This window comes from Mastigoproctus giganteus, chromosome 1 (genome assembly GCF_048544385.1).
Source record: "Mastigoproctus giganteus isolate SK-2022 chromosome 1, ASM4854438v1, whole genome shotgun sequence".
Taxonomy (NCBI): domain Eukaryota; kingdom Metazoa; phylum Arthropoda; class Arachnida; order Uropygi; family Thelyphonidae; genus Mastigoproctus; species Mastigoproctus giganteus.
Window position 1 is genome coordinate 259852795 of NC_143575.1, and position 18698 is coordinate 259871492.

The 18698-nt window shown below is 38.3% G+C and overlaps 1 protein-coding gene across 1 annotated transcript in view; it reads right to left on the reverse strand.

Moving 5' to 3' along the window:
- Positions 1-18698, reverse strand: part of LOC150091838 (activating molecule in BECN1-regulated autophagy protein 1-like) — a 191854-nt gene that overhangs the window by 37160 nt on the left and 135996 nt on the right. The window contains exon 12 of the mRNA XM_090369921.1: positions 2380-2475. Coding sequence (XP_090226047.1) covers positions 2380-2475 — 96 coding nt within the window. The remainder of the gene's footprint in view (positions 1-2379; positions 2476-18698) is intronic.

Here is an 18698-nt window from a genome sequence, read left to right on the forward strand (position 1 = left end):
TTGTCACAGACATTCTCTCAGATATGCCAGACAAGCTGTACTTGCTACCTGGGAGTCTAAAACGCTGATGGAACTGATATTCGGGTGACACTCAAGTCAAGTGGACCCAATTTTGGCGAAGTCCGGACGGTCTGTGACAGCCAAATCCTCTGCTTACACCTTCACGATAGTGGGACTGTTAGTAATCCTGGGTATAACCTCCATGCACAAGTACATGGTGGGTGACCACCCAGATGTGAACCAACATAAGCAGGGATCGAGGTGTGGCGCACACACCACATGGAAGAACGCCGCCCCTCTATGTTACCAGGCAGTACTAGGTGGCAGTCTCCAGTGGGGCAAAGACAACTTAGTTGATTTCAACCCTTCTAAAACTCAGTCTTGTCTTATATCTCACAAAAAGGATTCTTCTGCTCCTATGCTTATCTTTAGTGACACTCCGATTTCTAGGCAAAATGATATATCTCTTTTGGGGATTACCCTGACTTTAATCTCTCTGGCACAAGCACATTACAAATATTGCTTCCTCTCCATCTAAAAAACTTGGTTTTCTCTTTCGCTCTCGGCGTTACTTTTCTTCCAAACAGCTGCTCACTCTGTGTAAATCGCAAATTCGCTCTGCCATGGAATGTTGTTCCCACATCTGGGGTGGTGCCCCCAAAACCTCTCTCAGGCTTCTAGATTCCATTCAAAAGAGGGCAGTTAGGTTAATTAATGATTCATCTCTAACAGAGTCTCTCCACTGACTTTCTCATAGACGTATTGTTTCTGCTGCATGCCTCTTCTACAGATACTTCCATGGGCACTGTTCTTCTGAATTGGCTTCTATAATTCCCGCTCTCTCTTTCACAACAGTCTGAACACGTGCATCCAACATCCATTTACTGTCCAACTTCAAACCCACAGAACCAACTTTTCATCTTCCTCATTTATTCATTCAACTGCTTTTTCTGGAACAACCTTCCTTCCTTCATACATATTTCCTGAAAATTATAATCTACAGAAGTTCAAGTTCAATGTCCACAAATATCTTCTTTCGTCTTCTCAACCTCCAACCCAAGCACGGTACTAAGTACTATAGGTCCTAATACCTCTCATGTTTGGGGTTCACATAAAAAAGAAAAAAAATGAATTTATGATTACTGTTAGCCGTAGCTTTCAAATATTCATTCTACTGGTATCTGTGACATCTGCTATTCTGATACTATAACCTATTTCTGGTTTCATTTCGTCCCAAAAATTCAAGAAAGTAAAATAAACCAATTATAAAGGGGTTTTTTTTTTTTTTTTTTTTTTCATGTTAAGTGGCATAATTGTTATTCATCATTTTGCTTTTCATCTGTCAAATAAATGAACAAACCCATATTTGCCACTAGTAACAATGTTTTTAGAAACTATATCATTCTCTCATTTTCTTTACTTAAGATTTAATGATTATAAGCAGAAAATCATTAATGAATACACCCAATTTGCTCAAATCTCATTTCTGCATATTAAAGTCTATATTCTACAAAAAGTTCCACTCAGAGTGCCTACCTTGTGTGCAATTTCATACAGGTAACTTCTAATATTCTGAAGAATATTTGAGAACTAAGCACACCTTGTAATTGCATCAAGCCCAGTCAAAGAATGGGAGGTCTTGGTGCTACCTCTGATCCAGTCTACAGCCTGGAACAGTGCAACCAAAACATGATCTAACAATAATATCTAAATATTTATTTTTGCTATAAATATGATTATTTTATTCATATATATTTGAGATATATGTGATAGTGGACCAGAGAGTAGATAACTTGATATTACACACAGATAAAGATACTATAATCAGAGTAATCAATCATTACTCTGATTTTAGGAAGAATGTAGAGTTGCTAGAACGAGTACAAAGAAGGGCAACAAGATTGGTGGGGGAACAAGGGGTACTCTTACCAAGAAAGGCTTAAGTTCTGCAAATTGCAGTGTCTGGAGAGTAGGCACCTGCGAGGTGCATTGAATGGGTTGAGCAAGCTGAATGCTGATGGGATCTTCTTGCTCAGATTAAGAACCTGAGGGGGGTACAGTTTCAAATTGAGGAAAGACAGTTGTAGAATAGATGTGCGGAAATTTGCCTTTAGCCAGCGGGTAATTGACTGGTGGAACAGACTTCCATCTGTTGTGGAAGTTGATAGCCTAAATAAATTTAAAGCTGAGCTGGACAGGCATTTGGAACAAATGGAAGGGTGAAATGGGAGGGATTTTTTTTTTTTGCTGATGCTGCATAAGCTTGCTTTCTTGCATCGTATGCCTCTGCTACTGCTAATTAATATTTAGGTCAAAAGGGGGGGGGATATTTTACAACTTATCATTTATGAAAACCTGTTCAAAACGTTTATACATTACCATCATTAATGCAAGGTATCTTGAAATGCGAGAAATCCCAACACTGTATTCGATGCGTGAAGCTGTGTGTTGCATCATGAATTCCAAAGAGAGTTCCTGTAATCAAAATTCATTATATCTGAATCCCTTCCACTGATATAAGAACATATATTAGAACATAAACATTATAAAAGTAGCAGTTTTAGACAATAAATAGGCACTAGCCTTCTACACAAAGATTATGAATCACTGCATGAAGAAGTTTTAAAGACAAAAATAACTGATATACATGTTTGTATTGATACAAACATATTTATGTTTAAATTATTTTGAGTTGAAACTGATTCCTCCAATCAAGCCAGAGGCATCTCTGTTTAATACTATATATCAATATATATATATATATGCAGGTCTTAAGGATTCTACTGATTGTCAATGGTGACAAATTTGTAAATTACTGAAACGTTATCTGACCTTAGCTTTTGTCATTTTATTTCTAAAGTCAAAAATTGCAGATACTATACAACCATTCTCACGAACAGAAAATTCAGATTCATAGCTTGCAAATTATAAATGGTACAGGGGGAAAGATACCTCATGTGAATAATGAAAAACTCTTTAGATTCATTTATGTATTTAAACTTTTATTCCTACATGCAAAGTGTCAAGGTGTGTTTGCTTTAATTGTGGTCTCCAGGGTTTCTCCTATATGCCGATGTAGCATCTGAAAAGGCCAGCAAGTGTATATATGTAGGTGTGTACATATATGTGTTGTTAGGTTGAGTGCTGCCACCTGGCAACTTGGCAGTCAGGGACTACTTTTAACAGAAACTCTTACTGGGGCTATCAGGCAAGCCTGGGAGCCCCAAGGTGTTTAGGGAAAGGAAGTGGGGATGAGAAGTATGGGAATTGGAAGGGAAAGTTGGATAGAATATAAGAGGAAGAAGCAATAGAAATACCCTGAAATAGAAGAGAAAAGCTTACAACAGTTTATAGAAAATGAGAGAGAGAAAAAAAAATTATCAAAGGAAAAGAAAAGAGAACTTAGAAAGAGAAGTAGGGGTTGGGAGGGAAGGGAAAGAGAATAGACAGATTGGAGATGAAAGACTGAGGCATCCCCTGGAAATAACTAAGAATGAAGAGAATAAAAGATAAATAGATAGAAATAAATTGACATATTATAAATAAATTGATAGAAATAAATAGAAATGAGCAGTGGACAATTTGACCCAGATAAAGTACATATATACAATGTATACTATTAGCTAAGTGAGTAAGATCACCACTCCAGGGGAACTTAATCAGAAAATCCAAAACTATGAATAGCAATCCATTACATTAATTAACACCATTTCAAAAGTATTACTATTAGGCCACAGCAACCACAGCAACAACCAGTCCAGTCATTATACAGGACTCAACTACTTAGCCTCTTAATAAAACACCATGATTATCTGATCCTACACTATCAGATTTCAGCATTAAACTCAGAAGGTAAATATAGTATACAAAACATAAAAAGCACCTTGTTAGTGTTGTACAATTCAATATCATATTTACAACATGCATAAACAACTTTTCCTCTGTACACAAAATCGCTATTATTATCCTGATAGTCTTTACAAGTCACACCTTAACAGGAGCCACTAACACGACCAACAGACAACCTGTCCATTAAATCCACTAAATCTAATTTTATATTTACAACAAATAATCTACAAAACAATATAACATTACCATTGTGGACCCAGGATATTTACATAAGAAAAGAAAACTAAGGACTTATTTACAGAAAACATATTTAATGGACAAAGTATAATAGTTCTTGTCCTAGAATACAAAATCTGGATTACAGGGCATTACTCTTTACAGATCAACTCCAATTAGTCTCTTCCTAATCACAAACAGTTTGTCTGCAAAATTAGAAAAGGCTAGGAAATTGTCTTTATCATTGACAAAATGTGGTAGGTACACTTTTTGTAAGAAGCTGTAAATCATTTCTTAAGTCTACATAGAGATAACAGTCAAATATTAAATGTTCCATGGTCTCAAGAGAACCACACTTACATAATGGAGAGGCAGCCAATCCCAGAGTGAACAATTTGGAGTTCAAGATGTCATGCCACGTTAGAGGAAAAGATACATTCAGACCTGGGCAAAAGCAAACCGATTGTTGCTTGATAAATTCTGACACGTTAGGAAAGTAACTAAAAGTGGATCTACCAACTTCTGCAGTGGACCAAGTTAATTGCCAACTATTAACAAACTCTCTTCTAATTCTAGAATTATCATCCTTAGTATGTCTAAATTAATTGAATAGTTGCTCACCCTTGCAGGCAGGGCTTTCCAAAAATAATATTGTAAGTAGTGGTACATAACTTCATATTGGATAGGAAGTTTTCCACTCAATACTTGGAGTGCCATTGTCAACATTGTTCTTCAATTTCTATTGATTGCAAGAAGAAAGAAACTTTGTGCTTGAGTCAAATATTTCAAGACCAAACAATTATTAACATGATAACCCCATGCAATGCAGCATAAAAAAATTATTGGTATAAAAATACACTCTTAGTATAACTTTAAAGTTGCAGGTTTAATCCCCCAGACATTTTTAGTTATTTTAATTATTTTACCAGTTAAGACATTTTATTCAGCACATTTTTAAATGTGCTGAATAAAAACTAAATCTATCGTCCATCATTATTTCAAGATACAGGTGACCCCCGCTTAACGCTGATAATTGGTTCCGTAAAAACAGAGCGCTAAGTGAATCCGCGCTAAGCGAGCGCCACATTCCCATAAGGTAACGTATGTATTTGTGAGTTGCGGTCGGTGCCATAGGATATTTCCTAATCAATAATAAACGGTAGTGAAAAGATGCACAAATGTCGGTCAAAATATTTAATATTCAAATATTTGTACATATAAAATATTCTGCATTACATACGTATATAATTATGTAGTAACTACTTAATTAAACAAATTGTATCAAAATTAAACATAAAATTCCAATTAAAATCATGAATTTAATTGATCTAAATTGATTTAATTTAATTGATGAATTTAATCAAGAAAAATGTGTCGATTTTGGGTTGAACTTTGGCCCTCTTCCAAATAAACTAAAAGGGGTATTAATTTTAAATCCCCCGCAGCGTTACCACCCAACAATAAAGTCAACCGATCCTTCGCCGCTTTGAAACCTGGCATGTTTTTTTTCTTCTTTACCCGGCATGTTTTTTTTTTTTCCTTTCAATATGAAACTTCTTTTAGGCATTCGTTTCCACAAAAGTCCTGCTTCATCTATGTTAAAAACTTTGTTGAGAAGTATAATACATAATACCCCTCTTCAATAATTTTAACAAGTTCTTTTATGAAAGTTTCGGCTCCTTAATCTGCACTTGCGGCTTCTCCCTGGATTTTAAATCTATTCAACCAGCCCTTACTAGTTTTAAATGGTTCCACATTTTTTTTTTTTTTAGGTGAGTTTTCTTCAGATCATTATATTGGCTAATCTCTCTCTCTCTCTCTCTCTATTTTAATAATATTAACCGAATTCTGCATTGGATATTATCTTCAATAAAATTAGTTAAAGTCTTTCCATTTCAATCCTAATAGCCGGCCTAGCCCTAGTTGCTTGCAGTGGAACAGTTATCTTTCCTGCTGCTAAAATTAATTCTTTATTATTTTTTTTTATAATTGTTCTTACAGTTAAACTTGCAAGTCCTAAATTATGGCACACACATTCGCTTGTCTTTGACCCGAATCGATTAGTTTCAAAACGTCTAATTTAATTTTCAAATTCAGTCTTTTTCCTTACATTTATAGTCTTCGTATCGCGCTCAGATGTTGTTGCTTTTTCATTCTTATCAGCCATTATTAACTCTTCGAAAATGTAACTGCGTTGGTTGCATTAATTACGATACAATGTTCAAGTAAACTGTCCGTTTCGCACAATGTCTAATACGATACTGAGTGATGAGTAGACTTCGGATAAATGCATACAACGCAAATATTACAAGCAATATATTTGAATATTTTTTTAAAATGTTGATCTCGGAACTACGTAACAAGTCACTGTTACTGCAATTAAATTAGCGCGCGAGAAAATTTCACTGAGCGTGGGAAAATTTCTCATGTCGGTGTGGAAAATGTTTTAATGCTGTTTTGCTATTCATTTTCAAGCTATCGACTCCAACAAATGAAACGATTTCGTTTAAATATGCCAAAAATTCAATCTGTAAAAGAGCGTTATAGCGATCTGTGACAGCGTTATAGTCAGATATGGGTTATAATATAAGAATAGCGTTATAGCGAATCAGCGTAAAGCAAACCACGTTATAACGGGGGCCTGCTGTATATGTTCTTACAATTTTAATGGATTATTCATTTTTACATTGGGGGAACGGGGTCTATTCAGGTTCAAATAACCTTTCAAAAGCATTTGTCTTAGTTTTGTCAATAGAAATCTGTAGTTTGAACTGCACCAACCATCAAGGTCTCCCAAGGTTTCATTTGTACATTCTTCTAGCTCCATATGAGACTCTCCAAAAAACCAATACGACCAAGTTGTCAGCATATATAGCTGCACCCTGAGCCACCCATTAAGAACCATATTCCAGCAGCCCAGTCCTAGGAACAATCCCAGAGGGCAGTCCTGAGTAACAGCACGAGCAAACGAACAGACACCAGAATTCACCACAAGACTACGACCATGGAAATAATCAGAAACTAAAAGATAAAGAGGAGCAGATACCTCGGCCTCCCGGAACCTCACCACGATACTTTGCCATTATAAGGTGTAGGCCCCTTTGAAGTGGTAGTAGTAGTGGCATGTGATGCAAGAAAGCAAGTGTATGAGCTTATGCAGCATCAGCCAAAAAAAAAAAAGTCCACAAAGAGGCCGAAGACATACTTGGAATCTGAATCTGTTACAAACTTCATAGCAACAACATTTGAACAGTCTTTTGTAAAGCAAAACTGAGTGTTTACTTGTAAATTTTTAGCCTAACATTTCATAAATCTAGTTACAATAACCTTTTCTAAAACCTTACCTAGCACTGGTAGTAAAGCAATAGGATGATAGGAGGAAGGAACATTGAGGGGTTTGTTAGGATATTTAAGCAGAATTTTAAGATTGGCTGGCTTGCTTCCAGGGAGCTGGAAAAAGCCCATTAGCCAAACAGAAATTAAGAAGATTAATAATTAGTTGTGGTTTGACTGACCAGATTCTTTTTAATACTACAACTTCAAGTAAATCCAAGCCTGGACATTTATCCCTCGAAGAATCAATAGCTTTACCAATTTCAAGGTTGGTAATGGGTCCTCATCAGTTAATCCAGTATACATCAAGTGCTTCATACTTAAATTTGTTTGTTTCATACTCTCCGGTACATAAATTTGCCAAGACTCCAGTCTTGGTAAATAATGCCATCCAATATTGCATTCATCGACTCTGTCCAAGAAAGAGTCTCTTGCCCATCTGTCAAGACAGAAGAAAAGATCTCACCAGGGTGCAATTTCTCTGATACAATTTTGTAAGCAAGTGCCCACAGTTCATCTTTTGGGGTCGACTTAACCAGTTTTTCTCAAGCATTCTTCTTTTCTCTGTAAATCTGATTAAAGTAGTTCTGCCTGGTCAACTTGTAAAGGTCAGCCTCAACTCTTGCCCCATTATTCCTCCTGACATGCTGGTAATTATGCTGAGCAGTTTTCAATTCATTTCATCACAGACCACCCTTATGAGGTCATTTAAGGCTTCCACCTGTTCCATTGCTGGCAGCTGCCCAATTCTCTTGATGCTATCACCTGTAGCTTCTACATACATCCTGTTCTCAAAAGTTTCCCAGTTTGCACCCTGGGTCCTCTATCTAGGAAAATCATGCGATTTTCCTAGATACAGGAAATTGTTGTTGTTGTTGTTTGTTATTTGGTTTTTAGGAGCATTAGCAACTAAGGCCATATTGCTCCGGGAATATGCGGTGGTCATTCCCTTGACCTTTCCGCATCCTCCGTATTTGGTGGTGACGGGCTTGAACCCCGGTCTAATCAAGAAGCGTGTGCTACGCACTGCTGCTCCTTCCCACCTGGCTACGGAGGCGCCTACAGGAAATTATGGAAAATCCATAACAATTTCAAATGTTATAGGGTTATGATCACTTGCTAACCACGTAGTTCTAACTTGCCAGTTTCTTGTTATGTCCAAATGTAGAGTTGTACACCATGATATCTATGAAGGATTGACCGAATGCAGAAACAAAAGTAGTGGGGTGCCCTACAGTGTTCCAAAGATGTATATTCTTAGTTAGGATTAACTCCTCTAATAACTTGCCTTTTTGATCTGAAAAGGGACTGTTCCATAATGTAGATGCAACATTTGCATCTATACACAATAACTCTTCTACCCACCAGCCTGTGGAGAAGATCCTCTACATAATTTAGGTAAGGCTCAATCTGTTGATGTTGTTGAGAGCACTAAAAATAAAATGAAATAAAATACACTTGCCCAAACGTACCCTCTAGACAGGTGCAGGCAGAATGTGTGTAGCACAAGCTTGTTATTTTTGTGACAATTATACCTGGATCAACTATAACCAGGGCTGCCCAAACACTGGCCACAGCATTCCTGACAATTCCAGTAGTTTCAGTATTAGATTGTACAATTTTGATGAAAATGGTAATCCCTTTACAACTCCTTTATACAAATATGCTTCCTGAAGGGCTAAGATTTGGATATCATGGTCAGATTATTCTAGTTAAGTCATTAGAGACCGAGATCGACCTTTGACAATTCAAGTGCAAAACTTTAACTGGTTCGCTAATATTACGATTTGTATTGCGATTAAATATAATTAGTAGGAAACCTGGTCACCTAGAAACCTTGTGTATCAATATACTCAGGACAGCCGTTGTCAAGGGTAGGAGTGATCTGCTTTCTTCTTTCATACTTTACAGTTTGGACAAGTTGCAGGGGAAGCCTTGTCAGGGAAAGCCTCAATCTGGTGCCATGATTACCACAATGCCCACAAGTATATTCAGGTTGATGACAATTACGTGTAAAATGCCTGCAACCAAGCCATTTAAAGCATCAACATGCTATAATAAAATTCTCAACTCCATGCGATGCCCATCCAATATATACAGGATTACCAGTATTTAATAGTATTTTCCTAATGTTGGCAGGAGTTTCAGTGAAAGTTATTCTTAATTTTAGAATTAATTTTAAATCTAACCTTGACACATTTTTTGAAATCATCATCTGTTATAGGGTAATCAGTAAGGTTCTTATCATATAAATCCTCAAGAAGATAATTAACAGTGATCTCTTTATTAAAATCATATATTATAAGAGTAGGATTCAATTTCTTAGGAAGATCCACATTCAAATTGTGATGCTTAAACTTACACTTTTTTTAGTTTCTCAAGATCATTATTAGAGGCAGCCTCAATTACAATACCTCTATCTCTAACCTTTCTTATTGATTTTATCTTAATTCTTTTCAACTCTGATTTAAACTCCTTTGTCTTATCTTGTCACTTGTTTTAAGTTCACTTTTGTTGTCAGCTGTTGTTGTTATTTGGTTTTTAGGAGCATTAGCAACTAAGGCCATATTGCTCCAGGGATATGTGGTGGTCATTCCCTGACCTTTCCGCCTCCTCCGTATTTGGTGGGCATGGGCTCGAACCCCGGTCTAATCAAGAAGCGTGTGCTACGCACTGCTGCTCCTGCCCACCTGGCTACCTTTTGTTGTCAGCACGTACTAATACCACATGTCTGGGTTGTGTCCTGGAGAGGATCACACTCACATTAACCTGTTTGCCCACACCAGGAACAGCTACACCTGCATAGCTAGCTGCTGAAATTTGAGAAGGCAATGTTTTACATGCAATTTCATATTTATTCCTACATGCAGGGTATAAACCTTGAGCCATTGGTCAAAATTTGAAACAAAAGGTTAACTTTCCTTCTGCTGAGCAAACATGGGTTTAACTTTCATAGCCAAAGGAGTTTTTGGGTTTGTCAAGTTAATGATTACGATCTACAATCAGATAACTCTAGATTTCTACGCAGAGTATACTTGAAAGAATCAGTGACCATGGTCAATATGTATAAAATATATTAAAAAATACCAAAATATACTTTATACAAAATTATACAAAATTTATACAAAGCCAAGGACCTAATCCTCTTTTTCCATATGCATAAGTGATCCATTCTTGACTAAGGTTTATTGAAGGTTCCATTTCAATCAGTTAATCATGCATAAAGAGTTAGGTTGCAAGCTGAACTTGGTTATCGGCAAAGAGAATTTGCCATTGGCTCCATTTATCACTAATCCAACCAAAATGGTTCTGTGCACATTTTCTATGGATCCCACGACATAGAGTCAATAAAATACACTGCCCGACAAAATTAACACAGCATGTAGAAGACATGGTGCAACTTGCGATTAATTGGAACAAAATATGGTATGGTGGTGTAGAATAATGACAAAATGGGGAGACAGGTATAGGGGACATTTATACGGGTTGTATAAGAATTACCAAAAAGGTCACATTACAGAAGTCAATACAAGATGCTCAAAAATATAGTCACATGACAGTATGCCATATGATTCAGATCCAATGGCAAAAAAGGCCTGACAGCGGTGAACTATGTTTAATATAAGAGTGTCTATAAGATTCTGTGGCAACAAATCCCATTCTTCCATCGGTACAGACCTTAGCTCACCAAGTGACCGAGGAGTTGGCGTTCGGCGTGCAATGTGACACCCAAGGGGGCATCCCATACATGTTCAATCAGATTTAAGTCTGGTGATCGTGCTGGCCATGGCAATCGTTGGATATCTTCAGTTTCAAGATATTCCTCCACCATTTGAGCTCTATGTGCAGTGGCGCTGTCAGGTATGAAAATAAAATCTGGATCAATCGCACCCATAAAAAGTTGCACATAGGGTTCGAGATTTGTTCTCAGTACCTCTGCACAGTTACAATACCCATATAAAAACATGAAGAGAGCGCGGCCATTGATCATTATTCCGCCCCCGACACGAGAACCCCCTCCACTATAGTGTCCCTTTCTCTGATGTTGGAGGAATGGTACTATATTCCTCTTTGCGTTCAGATGAAATACATTTAGAATTTGTTTGTAGTCTAAAATGTAACTCAGAGAAGTTAACTGTACCCCATTTGTCAGAGCTCCAAGTCACATGTTCATGGCACCATTTTCGCCAAGCTCTGCAGCAGCTTGGGGTTAATGGGATACAAACCAAACCACTGGCTTCCTTGTGGAGAGTCCATTTCAATTGAGCCTTCTTAATATAGTCCAGTTGGAAATATTTTCACCTGTAGCCACAGCAATCTCAAGAGACTGTTGATGACAGGACATCACAAGGTTCTGTCTTGCTGCTAGAGCCAGATAACAGTCTGTTCTGGTTGAAGTAGTCCTCGGGCAACTTCCAGCTCTTCTTGTAATAGTTTGTCTTCTCAAATTGCTTCCATAGTGCTGCAACTGTGTGACACATTAGGCCAACATGCTACCTCTGCATGCGACTGACCAGATTCAGGTCATTCAATGGCCTGTCATCTCAAAGAATCATCTACATAACGATGGTTTTCCATCCTCAGTAATGGACATGTGGCTATCCCACTGAGCAAGCCAAAAAATGGGAATGAAGTGATGTGGTGACAACCAGTGTTTTCATAGGCATGAATAATTTGCACAATCTGCAGCTCTGTGAGGTAGTCGATTGATTTCTATTGGATACTTGGAATTTGTACATAAGGATGCCTATTATTTCAAATATTTGCCTTTTGCAACACTAATCAGTGACCAGAATGTCTTATAATAGGGGGGGGGGGTTTAACTTCCCAGATATTGACTGACTGACCAATAAATCCACAAAAGTCTTGCACACTAGCAAGACTTTTGTGGATTTATTGGATGATTGTTTTCTACAGCAACACGAGGTAGTAATACTTTTTATCTGATTATCAGCAGTGATTTTCATGCATTAAGAATCTGCAGATCAAGGAATCACTAGTTGACAGTGATTACAGTGTACTCATGTGAGATTTACTTAAAGATGTAATTACAATTAGGTATAAATCGAAGGGGTTTTGATTTCTCGGTGATGATGGTGGTCTCTGTATTTAAATTCTATACAGTGGGACCAACTGATGATGTTACAAAAAGCAAATTCTAAATGGGAAACATTCATGGAAGTAATCTTGGAAGCTACCAGGCTTTTCGTACAACTAAGAAATACTGTTCAAGATTTAGGCCTAAATGGATGTCTGATAGAATAACGAGACTTGACAGAAGAAAAATGCATGGGATGCATATAAATTATCAGACAACACAGAAGCCTACGGTAGATATAAACTAGTCTGTAATCAAGTTACAAAAGAGGTAAGGCAGAAGAAGGCAGATTATGAGAAATATTTGGCAAAGGATGCAAAGAAAAACAGCAAAGACTTCTTTACTTATGTAGAACTCTAAAAGGAAGGGGATGAATCAGATTGGTCCACTTGATATTGGTGGTTCAACTGCTTTTCTAAGATCCCAACTGTAGATGATCCTTCTCAGATTAGCATTAGTAAAGGCACATGATCCAAGAAAGCAAGCTTATATATCATCAGCTGGGGGGGGGGGAACCTTCTCTTTTCATCCATCCACTCGGTCCAAATGTTTTGTCTATTAATTTTGCCTTGAACCCATTTAAGCTATCAACTTCTACAACAACAGTGGGTGGTTGATTGTTCCAGCAATCAACCAGCCACTGGCTAAAGGTAAACTTCCACACATCTATCCAACAATTATCTTTCCTCAATTTGAATTTATGCCCTCTCGGGTGATTATTCTGAGCAAGAGGAAGGATCCCATCAGCATTAACCATGCTCAAACCATCCAAGGCTTTATACACCTCAAATCAGATCCCTTGCAGATGCATAGTCTCCACACACTAATTTGCAAAACTTAAACTTTTCTTCAAACTTAAACTTTGTTCCATTCGCTATTCTTGTTGCCCTTCTCTGTACTCGTTCCAGCGGCTCTAAAACCTTCTTAAAATGAAGCCTCCAGACCTGTATACAGTACTCAAGGTGTGCACTGGCCATTGCCTTATCCAAGGGGATAATCACCTCCTTATCCCTGCTAGAAAAATTCCTGTATATCATTGCCAAGACACCATGAGCTACTCTTGCAGACCGTCTGTACCACTCAGAAAACTTCATATCTGCCTGCACAATTACTCCCAGGTCTTTTTCAATCTCTACCACTGTCAGTTTAGTACCACACAGTTGATATGTTACTCTGAGGTTACTGCTTCCCATATGCAGTACTTTACCTTTGTCAATGTTAAACTTCATTTGCCACCTCTCAGCCCACCTGCTCAACTTTTCTAGATCCTGTTGCAGCAGCGTACTGTTATTAGTGTCATTAACAACCCTGCCGACCTTCGTATCGTCTGCAAATTTGGACATTAAGCCTGATATGCCGCCATCATCAATATCATTAATAAATACAGAAAACAACACTGAACCCTCGGGGACTCCACTAATAACGTTACTCCATGAAGAATAGTGTCCATTGAATACCACTCTCTGCCTTTTCTCCCACTCAACCACCCCATTATCCATAGCAGCAATTTACCTCCAATGCTACACTACTCCAATTTGTGCAGCAGTCTTCCATGTGCAACAGTATCACAAGCTTTTCTAAGATCCAAATGTATGATATCAGAATTATTCTTTGCATCCAGTTCCTTTGTGACCACATTATGGTATCCAATCAAATTGGTCAGGCAAGATTTCCCCTTAAACCTATGCTGTGTCCGAGCTATCATTGAAGTCTTGTCTAGATGATTCTGAAGTGCTTCTTTAACCAGTGCCTCCATTAATTTCCCTGGAACAGAAGTTAAACTAATAGGTCTGTAATTAATTGTGTTACCCTTTGATCCTCCTTTGTAAATTCAGGTCATATTTGCACATCTCCAGTCCATGGATACATCCACTGAGTCCAAGGAAGCTCTCATAATTATGGCTAAGGGTTTGCTTACTTCCTTTGCTGCCTCCTTTAATATAATTGGATAGATCCTATTCCCCCCAGGTGCCTTTCTTATGTTCATCTTCAACAATTTTTGATCCACTTTGCTCTCAGTTATTACAAAATCATCTAGCTCACTGCCAGAGTTTAATTCCCCTCTGGCATTCCCTTTCCTGAACAATTCCTCATGTGTGAATGTAGAGGCAAAATACTCAGTTTGTTAGCTAACTGAGCAGGATCATCAACAGTTAAACCTTCGATATCAAGTGGACCAATCTGATTCATACCCTTCCTCCTAGAGTTTACATAAGTAAAGAACTCTTTTCAGTTTTTCTTTGCATCCTTTGCCAAAGATTTCTCGTAATCTGCCCTTGCCTGCCAAACCTCCTTTGTGACTTGGTTATAGACCAGCTTATATCTATCACAGGCTTCCGTGTCACTTGTTAATTTATATATATCCCATGCATTTTTCTTCTCTGCCACATGTCTCATTAGTTGATCTGACATCCATTTAGGTCTAAACCTTGAACAATATTTCTTGGATGGTATGAAAATCTAGTAGCTTCCAAGATTGAATTTGCTGTTGGTAACATCATCCGTTGGTTCCACCATAGAGAATTTATATACTGTCTGAGACCACCATAGTCACCTTTGTGAAAACAAAAACCCTTCCCTTTATCCCTGATGGTAGTTACCTGGAAGTAAATCCCACTTCAGCACACTGTGATCACTGCTACCTAGTGGTTCCTTTATTGCAGATTCTTAATGCATGAAGAATCACTACTGATAATCAGGCCAAGAGTATTACTCCCTCTAGTTGCCTACCGAACATACTGCTGTAGAAAACAATCATCCAATAAATCCACAAAAGCCTTGCTAGTGTGTGAGTGACCAACTCACAAATTCCAGTCAATATCTGGAAAATAAAAATCCCCCATTATAAGACTCTCTGATTTGATGGCCCACTATATTTTCCTGTACAGTTTTTTGTTATACTCATCAGAGTCATTAGGCCTATAACACACTCTTCTCAGTTTTGATTTCCTGGCATTTATGTCGCACCAAACTGACTTGATGCTGCACTGTCCAGCGATGTTGACTGGCTGTAACTCCATGGATTTTATGTGTTTCTTAACTAATAGCATAACCCCTCCTCCCTTCCTATTCTGTCTATACTTCCTGTACATATTGTACTCCCCAAATTCCAGTTCTGAATTCCTTATATCTTTGTGACACCATGTCTCTACTATCTCAATAAATCTGCCTTTGATGTTTTGACCAACACCTCAAATTCATCAAATTTATTTACCAAACTCCTAGCATTGGTGTACATGCAAATATACATGCATCTCTTCCTAATCTTAGTTACCCTAATACAGCCCATGTATTTATTTGTTCCGCAATGACTCCCAGCAGTCTCTGGAATCCCCTGTACCTTGTTTTCCAGGCTGCTGATCATTCTAATAGAAGCAGTGCAAGAATCACTTCCACCTCTGCCATCGGCTACTGTTAATCTATTAGTCCGTGTGTCCCCCCCCCCAAGCTAGCAGTTTTCCGACCCATCTAACACTGCTTCGATAGCATCAGCAAATATTCTTGCACCCTTTCTATTTAAGTGTATCCCATCCTTGTAGAAGCGGTCTCTCCTGTTAAGATTATTGACAAAAAATGACTATTTTGCAACTACATTCACACATGGGGAATTCTTTAGAGGAAATGGAGGACAGAAGCTTATTAAACTCTAACTCTGGACATGATATTGCCATGGGGGATGTCTTTGTATGTGCGCGCGATGCAAGGAGTGTAACGAAATCAGGCAACAACTCAGTGTTGTTATGGGCCTATATGAGAGCTTGAAGGACAGGGTGGATGCCCTCAAAGGAACTAAATTGAGGAGCCCATCAAGCTCTCAGCTGCCCACGTCAACGCCAGAGCTTGCACTTGGTCATCACGCAACACAGCGACAACCCCCAAGGCAGAATGCGCTGGTCCCACATAAACTAGTAGTTGTCGGTGATTATTGTCAGGGAAACTGGGAACATGTTTTGTAAAAAGGATAGGTGGAACAGGACCAGGGTATGTCTGCCAGGAGCAAAGGTAGATGACGTTGTAGAGCGGATATCATCTTTTAAGAGCACAAAAGGTGATATAGTTGTACATGTTGGCACTAATGATATCAAGAGTAGGAGACCAGCAGAATTACTTAAAAAGTACAGGTCACTTTTGAAAAAAAGCCGTGAATTAGGGTTGAATTTGAAAGTGTCTGCAATTATGCCCAGACACGATAGGAGGGAGTATATGATGAAAGCCTTGTCGATCAATTCGGAACTGGAAAGGTTATGCAAGGCTCAGGGGGTAGAATTTTTTCAGCCTGGACTGTATTTGTTAACAGGAGAGACTGCTTCTACAGGGATGGTATACACTTAAAGAGAAAGGGTGCAAGAATATCTACTGATGCTATCGAGGCAGTGTTAGGTGGGTCGGAAAAAAGCTAGCTTGGGGGGGATACAAAGACTAGTAGATTAACAGTAGCCACTGGCAGAGGTGAAAGTGATTCTTGCACTGTTTCTATTGGAATGAGCAGAAGTCTGAAAAACAAGATCCAGGATATTTCAAAGACTGCTGGGAGTCATTGCTGTACAAGTAAACACATGGGTTGTGTTAGGGTAGCTAAGAATAGAAACAGGTGCATGTATACTTACGTGTACACCAATGCTATGAGTTTGGTAAATAAATTTGATGAATTTCAGGTATTGCTCAAAGCATCAAAGGTGGATATTGTTGGGACATCAGAGACGTGGTGTCACACAGATATAAGGAATGCAGAACTGGAATTTGGGGAGTACAACATCTACAGAAAGGATAGACAAGATAGGAAAGGAGGAGGGGTTATGCTATTAGTTAAGAAACACATAAAATCCAAGGAAGTGAAGCCAGTCAACATTGCTGGACAGTGCAGTGTTGAGTCAGTTTGGTGCGACATAAACATTGGGAGATCAAAATTGAGAGTAGGAGTGTGCTATAGGCCTAATGACTCTGATGAGTATAATAAGAAACTGTAAAGGGAAATAGAGTGGGCCAATAAATCAGAGAGTCTTATAATGGGGGATTTTAATTTCCCAGATATTGATTGGAATTTGTGGGCTGGTCACTCACACACTAGCAAGGCTTTTGTGGATTTATTGGATGATTGTTTTATACATCAGCATGTTCGGGAGGCAACTAGAGGGAGTAATACTCTTGGTTTGATTATCAGTAGTGATTCTTCATGCATTAAGAATCTGCAGATAAAGGAACCACTAGGTGGCAGTGATCACAGTGTGCTAAAGTGGGATTTACTCAAAGAGGTAACTACCATTAGGGGTAAAGGGAAGGGTTATTGCTTTCGTAAAGGCGACTACGATGGTCGAGACAGTAATTAAATTCTATACAGTGGGACCAACTGAAGATGTTACCAACAGCAAATTCAAAATGGGAAGCATTCAAAGAACTTATCTTGGAAGCTACTAGGCTTTACATACCAACTAAGAAATATTGTTCAAGGTTTAGCCCTAAACGGATGTCAGATGAACTAATGAGACATATGACAGAGAAGAAAAATGCTTGGGATACATAAATTAACATGTGACACTGAAGCCTATGATAGATATAAGTTGATAACCAAGTTACAAAGGAGGTTAGGCAGGCGACGGCAGATTACGAGAAATCTTCGGCAAAGGATGCAAAGAAAAACATTAAAGAGTTCTTTTCTTATGTAAACTCTAGAAGGAAGGGGATGAATCAGATTGGTCCACTTGATATCGATGGTTTAACTGTTGATAATCCTGCTCAGGTAGCTAACAAAGTAAATGAATATTTTGCATCGACATTCACACATGAGGAGTTATTCAGCGAGGGGAATGCCAGAGGTGTATTCAACTCTGGCAGTAAGCTAGAGAATCTTGTAATAACTGAGAGTAAAGTGGAGGAGAAATTGTTGAAGATAAGCACAAAAAAGGCACCTGGAGTGGATGGGATCTATCCAGTTATATTAAAGGAGGCAGCAAAGGAAGTAAGCATACCTTTAGCCTCTGGGGAGGTACCCACAGACTGGAGATGTGCAAATGTAACCCCAATTCACAGAGGAGAATCAAAGGTTGACACAAGTAATTATAGACCTGTGAGTTTAACTACTGTTCCAGGAAAATTAATGGAGACACTGGTTAAAAAAGCACTGCAGGATCATCTAGACAAGACTTCAGTGATAGCTCGGACACAGCATAGGTTTAAGGGGAAGTCTTGCCTGACCAATTTGATT